The sequence below is a fragment of the Crocodylus porosus genome, unplaced genomic scaffold (genome assembly GCF_001723895.1).
Source record: "Crocodylus porosus isolate Cpor-Errol unplaced genomic scaffold, CroPor_comp1, whole genome shotgun sequence".
NCBI lineage: Eukaryota > Metazoa > Chordata > Crocodylia > Crocodylidae > Crocodylus > Crocodylus porosus.
Window position 1 is genome coordinate 76317269 of NW_017728948.1, and position 14476 is coordinate 76331744.

Consider the following 14476-nt stretch of genomic DNA (forward strand, 5'->3'; position numbering starts at 1 on the left):
CTACATGAGTCCCCCAAGCCCCGAGGCTGCACCAGGAGTGGTGAGCCAAGGTGAGGTTTTCCTTGGCTTTTTTTTTTCCTTTAAAGGTCCAGAGTCCTGGCAGCTGGGGTGGGAGCAGGGGGTATTGAGGGGGCTTGTGCAGTGCCCCATACAGTGTGGGGCAGTGGGGATCACCCCCTGCCCTTTAAAGTAATGAGCTGGGGTGGGCAGGGGCAGCCATGGGGGGGCTGGCAGGGGTACTAGGGCTCCCCTCCCCTAGTACTTACCAGCTTGGAGTGGCTGCAGCTCCCTGCTGCAGCCACCAGGGACTGCCTGAATCATCCAAAGCTCTCTGAATCTTTGCTGGAGATTTGGAGAGCTTTGAATCAATTTGGACCTTTAAATCGGTCCCCTGATTTGATTCAATTCGGAGGTTTGGCCACCGAATTGGGCTGAATCTCCTCTGAGTCGAACCACCACCTGAAGCTTCGCACAGCCCTAGTATGCAATGCCTGTTGGTTTCAAAACTGAAATGAGTTAGGCCAGGTGAAAAATGACACCATAATGCTTTAAGTTACATGTCAACCAGCTTTCCCACCACAGTGCAGTTGTACTAGTCTCACATCTGTATGGATTAGGTCTCAACCTGGTCTAGTCCTTTCTGATAACTAGAATTAATAGTTCTGGTCCTATAACTTGTATTCATTTTCTGGCCTCCTTTCCTAATCTGGCACCAAGGATTTGCTCCTTACTTTGAGTAGTGTATGTTCCACTAGTGTAGGCCTACCTGTTCTGTACCCCTTTGCAACAAGGGACTATACCAGTAAATTCTGTGTCCATGAACTTACAGCTCTGTCTTGCTAGGTGTGAAATCAAAAAAGCAGTACCTGCAAATCTTTTTGCAAGTCCTCCTAGTATAGTGTTACACTGGCCATAAAGAGTTCTAATCTTTACTGGTTTCCCAAGCAAAATAAGTCATACCTATAAAAGCATTTTTATGCTGATATAGAAAAGTAAATGAATCTTTTACCTAACATCACTACTTCAAGCAAAAGTATAGACATTGGCCTATATCAACTGGAGAAAAGGAAAGTAAATAGCACTGCTTTAAGGCACCACTTGGTTTTGGCAATAGAAACCATTATTGCAAACAGGTGAAGTGCTATTTGCATACATATTCTAAAACAAGCTAGGGGATCTTCCAAGCCCTGCCTAAAAGCAAAACATACGAAGAATTTTGCCAACTGAAAACAAACTTTCTTATTCAGCCTTCCCAAAAAAATAAAGGTAATGGAATTTAACTATTCACTTTGCACTGTGTTTTTTTTTTTTTTTTTTGACTGATACGTTACTTTGGGGGTACAGCGTGTTATGTACGCAACTCATTAAATCTAAGGATTAAAATACCAATATAGCGTATTATCCAGAACTATGTGCATTCCCATCAGGTACGTCTGCCTTTGTTGCCCATTTGTTTCCTTATGGGTGTTGTGGCAAAAGAAGAGATTGTTAAACAGAATCTAAAATGCAGGGATTTACTGGATGAAGCAAAAAACTACCACCTTCACCTGAGCAGCAGGGCAGTGCCAGACTTCGAGTATTCCATCCGCACAACACCGAGGAAGCAAACTGCAGGTAATTAAATGGGGATCAGAATATCCAGTATTGAGAATGGAGGGAGCTCATCTTGGTAGGACTAGATGGTATGGATTAAATTATTGGTTATGACTAATATATGGTTTCAGGAAGAAACATCTTAACTGCAGTGCTTAATATGTATTACCAGTTTTACTAAAAATATTCATGGTAATACTTCAGTGGTTTCAATTTACGTAGATCAAATTGAAACATTCAACTCAAAACTTATAGGAAGAATACTAAGTGCTGACTGTTTTTTGAGTTGTATAGGAAAACAAGCTAGAGTTGTCTTTTACAGGCTGTATTTTGAATGATACTGTTCTCTCCCCAGTCAAGTTGCAATTAATGTAACTAAAATCCCTAATTAAGTTCTTGGAGTCTGGTTAATTGTCTGTGCCACAATATTGCCAGTTAATTTGCCTGCCAAAACTGCACAGACCATGAAAGATGAAGTCATTGATCCAAATGCAGATGGCTAGTTGCACTACATAGGAGCCAAGAAGGAGAAACTGATTTAATAACTTAGTTCTGTTCATATAAGAAAACTTACTCTGGTGATTTGAAATTGGTATTTCCTCTCTAACTTCAGGTGTGTTGTTCTGTGTTGGTGGTCGAGGTGGATCGGGTGACCCATTTCGCAGCATCGAATGCTACTCCATAAACAAAAACAACTGGTTTTTTGGTCCTGAAATGAATAGCAGGAGGAGGCACGTAGGTGTAATCTCTGTGGGAGGTTAGTAACAACATAGCCTTGTCCTAAAGTAACTTTTTTTTGCTAGTATGCTTTATTGTTCAATTATTCTACGAACTGGAATTGACACTTGTTCTTAACTGTAATTAAATCCTGCTCACATGGTTTAACTATTGGGCATGGTTTGATGCAATAATAAGCGTTTTCAGACCTGAATGTAACTCATTACTTCTGCACCAGTCTGAGACTATGTTAAGTCCCAGTGTGACTACTGCTTGTTGTATATAGCATGTTGGCTAGTTAATGCCCTCATGTGCTGGAAGAGTAAGCTAGTTAACAGGAGCATAGTAAGAGTATAGAACTGTAAGCCAAGCTTCCTTTGTCCTCATGTTGACTTCTTTTGCTACTCTGGGAAAGTCATACATGTCATAATTTCTAAGAGCAGTCACTAGTTTCAAGTGACTTGACTAGATAGCCACAACTGAGTTTGCCCTTTCCCCAGATGGTATACCTGTAGATTGCTGTAGCAGCCCCAACAAAAAAACTGGTTTTCAGATGGTTTAAAATTTGAAGTGTAAAGAAAAATGCACTACTATAGTTGTTTTTGTAAACACTGACAGGCATATCTAGCCTGTAGGATGTAGTAGAATTAGAAAAGATACAGAAAAGGGTAACCAAAATGTTCAGGGGGATGGAGCAGTTGCCATAGCAGGAGAGACTAACATAGTTAGAACTTTGGTTTGGAAAGGAGAAAGATGAAGGAGGATATAAAGGTCTAAAATCATAAAGAATGTGGATCAAGTGACCAGGGAGCTAGAACTAGTGAGCACCCACTGAAATTAGTAGGCGACAGGTTTAAAACTTGAAGTTAAGTATTTTTTTTTATGCAACACTTAGTTAATTTGTGGTGGTAGAGGCCAGTAGCGCTGCCAGTTTTAAAGAGGGACTAGATAAATTCCTGGATGAAAGATCTGTTGAACAGAACAGTTGTAGGTGTTTCCTCTGGCATCTCTAAACCGATAACGGTGGGTGCCAGGGAGGATAATGGGTAGGGGATAAAACTGTCCAGCTCAATGCACTCCCTCTATAGCAGGGGTGGGCAGTTATTTTGGACGGATGGCCACTTACTGAGTTTTGGCAAGCCATCGAGGGCCACATGACGGGCAGCCAGGGGCAGATAAATATTAATTTTCTAATTTTTTAGGGGCCCTGCGGGCTGCATCTGGCCCATGGGCTGCATTTTGCCTACCCCTGCTCTATAGCATCTGTTTATGCCTCTGTTGGAGATGGGCTACTGGGCTACCATTGGTCTAACCCATCATGGTATTTCTCATGTTCTGGATAAGAGTCTGAGATACTGGATTGTACCTCCTGAAATGTAATTAATATATTTAATCCAGTGCACCAAATGCCCAGATAGAAACCAAACAATAACTGCTTACCAGAATGAACACACAAGGAAAATCCATGAAAGACAAAAATAACCTGCTACCTGTGGGTGTACACTTCTCACAAGACAATCACTCCCTCTCTGATCTCTCAGTTTTAATCCTCAAAGGCAACTTACAAAACACCTTTCATAGGCAAGCCTATGAACTTCACTTCATAATTCTACTGAATACAAAAAATCAGGATAGACACTGGATTTATGACACATTAGAGCCTGCATGACATCTAATGCACCAGGTAACCGGTCTTTTAGCTGATGACCTGCATTCCTTCACACACTTCCCTTGCCTTCCACACCCCGTCCTGTCTCTACCCTTCATTTTGCAAACTTCCAGTCATTTGCATCTTCACAGACATCTGTTTACTCTAGCTTCTTTTCTACCTTAGAAACCTCAGAACAACAGCAGAGTCTCCCAATGCCTGAGGGAGGGTGTGTGTGCCCGAAAGCTTGCAAATAACTCTTTCCAACTATTTAGTTGTCCCAATAAAAGATATCATATATACCCAAAGAACCTTGCCTGGAGTACACAAAAACTTTTAACTTTTTAACCTTGTTTTTAACCTTGTTACTGAAAAAGTGGTGGTACTTTTGTGAAACTACACTTGAACCTATGATTTCCAGCAGAAGCAGTGGTATTGGATGCGAGACAGCCAGAATTGTTTAGCAAGCAACCACTAAATTGGGGTGCTTGTATGTTTTTCAGGTAAAGTGTATGCAGTAGGTGGACATGATGGAAATGAGCATTTAGGCAGCATGGAAGTGTTTGATCCCCTCACTAATAAGTGGATGATGAAAGCATCAATGAACACTAAAAGGTAAATCTCCCCTGATCCAACATAAGAGCAAGAAAACGCGTAGGAAGAAAATAATGAATAACGTCCTATTCTTTCACCCATCCTTTCATAATAACCACTTAAAACACTTCTTATAGTTGAGTCTCTCAGCTGAGATGGAGAATCATAACCAGACAGGTCTTGGGCTTTTGAGTCTTGGGCTGTGCAATCACTAGCAGTGGAACAGAAGTTGGTCAGTTCTTGCACACACAATGTGTGCGTAACAATATACCAAACACAATAAAGGGTTTTGTGAAGTATTCGTTGATAGCTAAGATAAAAAAATCTTATTGAATTAAATAATTTTCATTTGCATGTACATAATGATGAAATCAGATGTTTAGCTGAATGGAATTTGCACAAAAAACAGAAGCAAAACTAAATCAGCATTTGTGTAATGAAATTAATTTTAAGTATGCTTTAATGGTAATATAGCATTTAAATAGCTACCAAAGCCCTCTGGAAGGTGGTACATTAAGTTGACTTCATAAGAGGAAGAGATTTTCATAATTACTTACTAGGCAGTGCGATAACATCTGCTCAAAGGAAATACCAACTTCTTTACAAAAATACAATTTGTAAATAAAGTACACACAAACATTCAGGCATTCTTTTCATATGTTTTTTTTCCCTGCTAGCTGTGACTAATTTATTTTACTCCCTTGCACACCACCATCCTGCTTATTTTGCTATTTAACTAGATTAAAAAGGACTAAATGTCCTAGCTCTGCTTAACATTTGGGCTTCTGACTCCAGGAGTGGTATCTACAAGCCTTCAGTTACCTTTTGTTGCCCATTTTGCCCTAGGGAAAGCTGGGCATCTAGGACTGGGATTCACATCATGCAGCATGTTTTGGGGTGGTTTACATAATCCAGCCAACAGGAAACACTAAAGAAAAGGCATACCTTTTTGAAATCCTATACTTCTTCTTGGTTGCCTTGTGCAAGATGTAGATTTACAGCCCCAAACCCTCTCCTGCACTAAGGTGGCTGTGGCATCACTTTAGGTCGGGGGGGGAATTATTTCGGGCAGAGGGCAGCTTACCCAGTTTTGGCAGGCTGTCAAGGGCTGCATGGGTAACCCCAGCCCTTGACAGGTGCCCCACCCCCTGGTCACCATTTTGGGACCAAAGTTCCAATGTCTTGGGACAATGTCCCAGGGCCAGCACTGGTGGGGCCCAAAGTGGGGCACAGGCTGCCAAGGGTCTGTGGAGCTGGACTGGGCTGTACCAGGGGAGAGCTGGCCCAGCTCCACAGAGCCCCTGCCAGCTAGGACCCTGTGCTCCTGCCATCCTGCTCTGGACTCTGCCAGCACTGGCCCCGGGACATTGGTGCAGGCCCTGTCCTCCTGCTGGCTCCCCACCCACTCGCACCCAGTGCTCCCCAGCCTCGTGGTACAGGTGGGGGACAGGGCATAGCCCCGACCCCCCTTGCTTGCCAGCAGGGAAGAAGCTGGTGCTGAGCATGGGGGTGGGGGGGTAGAGTGGCCCCTCGCCCACCTCATGGCTGGTGCTCCCTGCTGCAGGCACTTGCAGCCTACACGGGGCTGGCCTGAGCAGGCACAGGCAGCGCCACACAGGCTGTGAGCAGCTGCAGCGTGGGGCACCGGCCACATGGCAAGCAAGGGGCTGTTCTACCCACGCTCAGCACCAGCTTGTAACCTGCCCTGCTGCCAGCCTGGCAGTGGGGCTGGGTTACAAGGTGGTGCTGGGGCAGGGGAAAGCAGCCCCTCCCCGCCCTATGCCTGGTGCCCCACGCTGCAGCCACTTGCAGTCCACCTGGGGCTGAGTGTCTAGCATGGAGTGCCCGCCATGGGGCGGGTGAGGGACCACTCTTCCCTGTGCAGGGAAGGAGCCCAGGGAAAAGCTGAGCACAGGGGTGAAAAATGGCCCCTCCACTGCCCCATGGCTGGCGCTTCCTGCTGCAGGTGCTTGCAGCCCACGCGGGGCTGTCCGGAGCAGGCACAGACAGCCCAACGTGGGCTCCGAGCAGCTGCAACACAAGGCGCCGGCGACGGGGCGGAGGAGGGGCCGCTTCCCCCCGTGCTCCTTTGCTGCCTGGGGTCCCCCCGCCCTTCTCCCCCCCAGCCCCACTTACCTGCAGTTCCGGCGTGGGGCAGCCATGTGTTCCCAGGGCCGGGTGGCCCTGCTGTTGTTGGAGCCCACTGGGCTTCCCCTGGATCCTGCTGCCCTTGGTTCCTGTCATTTTTGACAGGAATCAAGGGCAGAGAAATATTAATTTTCTACATTTTTTAGGGGCCCCGCAGGATGGATAGAATGGCCTCTTGGGCCAGATTCGGCCTGTGGGCTGTATTTTGCCCACCCCTGCTTTAGGTACATATGACTGGGTTACAAGAACTGGAGAAGTTCATAGATTCATAGATGCTAATCTGTTGAGGTCCCTTCCAACCCTAGCGAGTCCGATCCCCTGCCTAGGCAGGAAAGAGTGAGGGGTCAGATGACCCCAGCCAGATACCTATCCTGCCTTCTCTTAAAGACCTCTAAGGTAGGGGAGAGCACTACCTCCCTTGGAAGCCCATTCCAAATTTTGTCTGCCCTTACTGTGAAGAAGTTTTTTTTCCCTGATATCCAGCCTAAATCTGTTGTCTGTCAGTTTGTGATCGTTGTTCCTTGAAGGCAAGTTGTATTGCCTTCTTTTACTTGATAGCCTTTTGATCAAGGCACTCATCAAAGAAAGTGGGCCACCTACCTTTGATCCATTCCTCAATCTGTGGGGTTTCAAATCCATATCTCTGGGCTCCCAGGAGGGTGCCTGAACTGGCAGACCATAGAGTAGGTAGGATAGGAGTCTTCTTCCTTCCTCTGAAGTTTGTGTAACTTTGCAGAAATGGCTTAAATGCCTAAATGACCACTAAGCCCTCTTACTGGGTTAACTTAATAAGAGATTCAAAAAAATCCACAAGTTTTTAAATTGGGCTAAACTGCCTATTTTAGATCCATTTCAGTGGGAATTTTTAAACTTATTTTTATTGGGGTTTTCTGTTTTTCTTCCTGCTCTAGCATTGAAATTGCAGGTCTCTGTTATTGGATTTGACCTAATAAGGAGCTGCACATAAAGTGAGGAATACTTTAAAGCATGTCATTCATATACCCATAGCAGCATTTTAACCAGTGATTTGTAGGTTGTACTTTCATACTGGGAGAGATTAAATAAAGGCAATAATACATTGTTTTTTCTAGAAAGAAAATGGAATATAGTGTCTGGTGTATGAAGGTTCCAAGTTGCTTTAGAGAAATCCAGATATTTTGATTACTGAACTCTTTGCACAGGTGTATTATTAATAAAGTAACATTTAAGCCCCAGGTGACCAGCATGAAGTCCAGTGTCTATATCAATTTTTCAATGCAATCGTCTTTTCAATGAATCAAATACAAAGTAGTATTGCCTCTTACAGCTTTTCCTTTGTCTTTTGAGTCACATAATTAATAGTATAGCTATCTGCTGTAATTAGCTAACAAATCAAGGTGCTCTTAAAGCAACACCTGTTTGTTCATTGTAGGACTCTGAATGCAGAGCCCTGTACTACTGGTTGGTGATATAGGATTCTTCCAGTAGAGTTGGAACATGGAAAATGAACCAGGCTGGCTATGAAGTAGCTACTCTGCAAACAGTGAAATTGCTAGTTACTGGTTAGCTACATTTTCTATATTTATTTTGCTGCTTTTTGTTTTTCATTGCATTTTATTTTTCCATATTTTGAAACAGTTGCCAATGAGATAAAGTTGCACCAGATCTAAACTGTCTTTGCCACAGCCTTCAAGGATACACACTCAAGTGTTGATGCTGTGATTTTATTAGGAGAGGAATTGCCCTAGCTTCTCTTGGTGGCCCCATTTATGCAATAGGAGGGTTAGATGACAACACTTGCTTCAGTGATGTGGAGAGATATGACATTGAATCTGATCGATGGAGTGGAGTAGCATCAATGAACACACCCAGAGGAGGAGTTGGCTCTGTGGCTCTTGTGGTAAGTTAATGCTTCCCTGAGTCCAGTACTGAAGTCAAGGCGTTCTGTGAGGAGGCACAGAATTACTTCTGGGACCATTTTCCAAATAATATTTATAATTGAGGCTTTGACCATTTGTGGCCCTTAAATCCCCAGAAGTTCAAAGTGTTAACACTGGCATTCTAACCAAATAGGTGTGGCCTGTATGTGACCACAGCATTCAAACTACTCTTTTGATCCTATGATCAAAAAGTTAGCCCACTGAAAGAATTTTAGCGATGCATTTGGGGTTATAATTAGAGAAAAAGAGAAGAAAAAGTCAGGGTTCTGTATCTCATTTACATGAGTCAGACTTGTACATAGCGGCAGAATGTTAAATAAAATACCTATGACCGCTCTGCAAAGTGGTGGAATTACTTACCCTAAACTAACATAATTTTTTCAGTTCTCAGCTGGGAGGGTAGCACTTTGTACCAGTTTGAGTGGCATACAGTGTAAAGTGTTGTAGAATCAAAACTATTGCCATCAGTTGTGAGGTTTAGTTGTTGAAAAGGATCAGGGCAATGGAACAAGACATTGAGTTTTGCTCTCAAAGTACTTTGGCATTCCATACAAAAAGCTATGATACCTGTGGATGTTTATTCCCTGCCAAATTTTTCTTTCAGAATTATGTGTATGCTGTTGGTGGCAATGATGGTGTAGCTTCTCTTTCCAGTGTTGAGAAATATGACCCCCATCTGGATAAATGGATAGAAGTGAAGGAGATGGGCCAACGAAGAGCTGGTAATGGGGTTAGTGAACTCCACGGTTGCTTGTATGTTGTAGGTGAGTAGAACTACATTTTCTTCTTAATTAATAGGACACATAGTACCTGTATGAGAACGAAGCTCTTTCAGCATAAATATGCTGATGCTGAATAGTACTGTTCTAAATTTTAAAAACTTAGCATGTTTTAGAAACGGGCCCCTGTGCACCTCCCTTGACCAAAGGATTGATCTGGTATATCTTGATCCTGGTTCATCCTTAAGTTTGCCAGACTAAATCTAGGTCCAGTGCAAAGATTGTTTAAAAAATACTGTATATGCTAAGCAAGGATTTCATGCATATGTCAAACTGTCCTGTTAAACTGATGAGAAGATGCACTTTCACCATTACTAATCAAGACTTTGACAGAATGCTTCCAATCAGGGATGGGGAGCTAGTATAAAACTCCTACAGGTTTGGAATATGTGTAATCAGCAGGAAACTCATCTGTATATATGTTTTGAAACTAATCAGTCACTTCTCACTCCGTCTGACTGGCATGCAGAAGTGGTCTTTTCCATGCTATGTAGTTCAGATACTGACAGAACACCACAAACATGCAAGCAACACAGTCGCCTTCACTGACAGGATGCTGTTCAGCTTTGGACTTTGTACATTCAGATTACCAGGTTACTGTAGCCTGCTATTCATAAAAAAAAATTCTTTAGAAGACGAAATACATATTGTCTGTGTTGTATCAGCCTGTGCCGCCTTGTTGATCTTATTGGTACAGAAAATCCTAAAGAAACTTGAAGTAGGGTAGAAGGTTTATTCATAATGACTTTTAACATAGACAAAGCAGTTTTGGTGGTTTAAAAAAAAAAAAAGATCTGTATGCAGGCCTTAATCATATTAATCATATAATCTCTTCTGTCCAACAGTCTATCAGAATCATGGTTGGATCCTGTAGCCAAGTGAGGAATAGTCGTATTTAGTCCTATTCAGAGCTTGGCAATCTCTTAAGAGTGGTGGTGAAATTAGTTTAGCTCACTCTGAAGACAAGCCACCACTTCTGACCTGGCTTCCGCTTCCCTTACTGCTGCTTTCAATTTTCCTTCAGCCACTGATTTGCAGCTGATATCCTGCCTTTGCAGGCCAGATGAAATAACTTCTTAGGCCAGATCCAGCCCAGGGGTTGCCAACCCCTGTTCTGACACACAGCATCAAAAAAAGCATTCAGCCACTAGTCTTACCGGGTGTTTTTTCCATTTGGACATCACTTCAAAGTAGCAGAAATAAGAATTTATCTGTTTGTTAGCCCTCAGCTAATTGGGTTGTTCTGTCACCTTCAGAACTATATGTACTACTGTAATTATTTTTAGCAGCAGTTTTCTACTGTGTACCATCTGCAATGTGTTCTCTCCCCATAATTGTTAAATTCCTCTAAGATTTCATTTTCCCTTGTTTAGAAGCTTCTGGCTTACTGGATGTCAAGTACAGTAACAAATTAAATAGTCCCAGAATGAGTCTCTAGCAACTTGTTTGCATATCACCTGTCCTTGAAAAAAGCCTTCCTAATCCATGCTTTGGCTTGGAGAGTAGAGAAAAAATAATCAGGCTATCAAAAAAATATGATCAGAAAAAAATACAGGCTATCTTGGAGTGGTCATAGGGTCATGTGAAAGTAGGGCTGGAATAGGCCTCACTAGGTCACTTAGCCCAGCTTCTTGTTCAGACAGGACCCTCTCTGACTAAACCATCCCATCTAAGTTTCTGTTGAATCTGCTCTTGAAAACTTCCAGGAATGGAGATTTTGCAGCTTCTGTGGGTAACAATGGTTCAAAGCTTTACCACTCACAGAGATGGAAAGTTCTTCTTAATCGCCAACCTAAATTTCCCCTGCTGCAGGCCATTGCCACAGAAGATATTTGTCCCCATCCCTATTGTTCCCTATAGCCACAGAGAATACTTTATCTCCATCCTTTCTATAATCACACTTTAGGTATTTGAAGACAGTTATCCAATCCCCTTCAGTCTTCTTTTCTTCAGACTATATCATCCCAGTTCTTCAGTCCTTCCTTGTGAGTCATGCTTCCCAGGCCTCTAATCATTTTTGTCACTGTCCGCTGGACTCTTTCCAATCTATCTACATCCCTGAAACGTAGGGCCCAAACCTGGATACAGTACTCCAGGTGAGGCCTCACCAGCGCTGAATAGAGCAGAAGAATCCTAGAGCTGTACCAATATATTGGTTGCATATTGGCACCAATAAAAGCAAAATTAACATTATCAGCCATTGGCTTTTTTTGGCTGGAATAGCTGATAATGTCACTGATAAATGCTGTGTGCGTGCACGCAGACATTGCCACTGGATTTGTACCCAGCCCCTATACCTTTGTTCTGGGTGAGCACAACCCTCAGACTGACCACAGCACCTGCCAGTTGATAATAGGCAAATTTTATTGATACACAGTGATAACAAAAAAGCAACAATACAAACAATCAAGCAATTCTATATCTATCAATCCTAGGGCTGTCGTCAGAGTCAAAGTAAATGTGGTCAGGATGCAGGTTCCACTCTGAGGCTCTCTCTTTGATGTCAGCAGTCTGGAGGTGGGATGCCAAGGCCCACAGCCCCCCCTCCAGTAGGGTGCATGAGACCGGCTGCTGGTATGCCTTCTGTCCATGGCAGCCTTGAGGACCCTTTCTGGAGGACAAGTATGGGGATGGGGACCCCTTTCAGGGAGCAAAATGGGGAGGGACAGGGAGTGACCCTTTGATAATGTCAAGTCTCTGCTTTTGTATTCTCCTTCCCCCTTGACTCCTGATCTGTGGTTATATCTGGTTGTCTGTCTCTCAGTAGTCACATGTCCATGTAACCTTCTGGGCTTTCTCCCAATTTGGTCTGTTCCCTCGAAACTGGGACTTAGGTCCCCCTGCTTTCTGAGGCCTTGTTGCTGGTGTCACTTACCTTGGGTTATGGGACAGTAGTGGTACATGCTTCTTTGGTTTCCAGGCTGTGTGTCCTTGTTGTATTAAATAACTTGTCTGCTGTGAAGGCTGTGATCTCATGTTATGGCATGGCCTCCTTAATTTTCAGGCCATGTCTGTTCTTTGGCCTTGTTGTGCTAGACAGCCCATCTGCTATCTATACTTATAAGCCAATTCCCAAAAAACAGGCCTTTAAATACTGTTTCTAAGCTGTTTCTATTCTCCTCCTTGAAAATTTATCTTCACAACATCACTGGCATTACCTGGAATGTCCATGAGATTTGTGGAAAGGACCTCCACCAGTTATCTCTGGAAAAGTATGACAGCATTCATGGTCATGGGCTTCAGCGGGGTGGACTCTGTGATGAACCCTTAACCATTGTTCAAATATCACCCATACCCCCTTTGACTCAGTCTCTTGCCTCGGTATTTCCTAGCTTGGCAACTAAGTTTTAGCCAATTAGGTTTAAATAGGCCTCCCATACTGGGACCAGGGAATGTATGGCCTGAGATGGCTACCAAACCTTTTACACAGTATTTCAGGTAGCATGTTGCTTCACTATCAGTGTCTTATCTGATTGTCAAGATTAGCTATTCAGATCAGCAAAAATATTTCATGGTCAGAATCGCTGGAGACCAGACATGTCTATGGCAACTTTACTCCTCCTGTGTACTAGGCAATGTTTCCACTGGATGCTTGGTTCCATTGTAGCACTAGCAGTGCCCCTCCATCCTGTAAAAGGCTGAAGAAATGCCAAGGGTTAGGACTTTTTCAACCCACCATGGAAAGCAGGCATGCTGTATCCGGACTTGGTTTTCCTCAGGATCCCATCATTCTGCTCTGTGTTCTCGATCTCTGCACAAATTTTGGGAATTAATAAAACTATGTTGCATTACTACTACTCTTAATGCAAACGGAGCAAAAACAAAAAAGAACAAAAGGAAACAAAAGAAAAAAAAGGATAACAATAAAACAATCAGTTCAGCCTCCTTGATCTTTGGCATGGCTGAACTCTGAGGTTTTGAAGGAGATGCTATGCATGATGCACCATTTGTAGCCACGTCACAGGTATTTCAGAGCTTATCAAGAAGCTTTGCTTTACACTTCATAGACTAGTACAGTTGACATCACAATCACTTACAGCAATAACATTTTACAGATGCAGCAAAACACAAACACTATGCATAACACTATCAAGCTCAATTCCTCTCTGTATTTCATGATGTGGTGGTTCCATCCTGCAAAACACAAAGACAAAAAGGGAGGGGCTCACCCTTCTTGGTTAGTTTACTCTCAGCTGGTACACAGTGACTGGCTTTGCTTGGCCTATAGCCATGTTGGCACTCATCCAAAATTTTTCCCTCCTCGTGCCTTGCAGAGGCTGTTTTTACAGCAGTGCTCTCCTCTCAAAGTGGCATCCAGGTTTATCTTGCCACACATCTCTTTTCATTGGCCTTCACCAAGGGTTTTTCTGTCAGGTTATGTTCCCCATAGCCTTTTCCCAATGAAGGCGGTGGGAACTAGGGTTTTAAGGTGCCCTATGTTCTCCCCTGCCCGTTCCCTAGGGTGGTTATTAGGGGTGTGCAAAGCAGGCTGTATTTGATTTGGATTTGGCCATATTTGGGGGACAGTTATTTGATTCACTGATTTGGATCACTGTCCCAATTTTCAATTTGGCTGAATCCAGATCTGAAGATTCGATTCTGATTTGGCGAACCAGCGGTTTAGCCATAGACACAGTTATGTTTTTTTCTATATTCCTCAAGGTACCAGGCACAGCTCATGAGCACTGAGCATGGGAGTGTAGGGGGGGGGACCCCACATGCTTGGTGGCAGACCTGGAAGTGGGTGGCGATTTGCCAAGGGGGGACCCCAGGTGCTCCCCCAGGCCAGGAGGCACCAGCTGCTGAGGTGGGGGGGCCCCCACGGGCTCAGCAGCAGACCCATCCTCTCCCCCCATGCTCCTGTGGGACGCTCCATCCACCCCACCATCTCAGTGTTCACAAGCCACCTGGTACCTTGGGGTATGTAGGAAAAAACATAAAGCTGTGTCTATGTCCGAATTATCGAATCAAATCAGGAGACCCATTAATCAAATCGGAAGCCTTCAGTTTGATTTGGAGAGATTCATAGTTTCATAGTTTCTAGGGTCGGAAGGGACCTGAGCAGATCATCTAGTCCG

At 43.7% G+C, this 14476-nt stretch overlaps 1 protein-coding gene across 2 annotated transcripts in view; it reads left to right on the plus strand.

Annotated features, from left to right (window-relative positions):
* KLHL8 (kelch like family member 8) overlaps nt 1-14476 on the plus strand; it is a 68020-nt gene that overhangs the window by 23723 nt on the left and 29821 nt on the right. For both annotated transcript variants that reach the window (XM_019553279.1, XM_019553280.1), the window contains 5 exons: nt 1428-1614; nt 2207-2350; nt 4462-4573; nt 8411-8579; nt 9224-9383. In XM_019553279.1, the coding sequence (XP_019408824.1) occupies nt 1428-1614; nt 2207-2350; nt 4462-4573; nt 8411-8579; nt 9224-9383 (772 nt within the window). The remainder of the gene's footprint in view (nt 1-1427; nt 1615-2206; nt 2351-4461; nt 4574-8410; nt 8580-9223; nt 9384-14476) is intronic.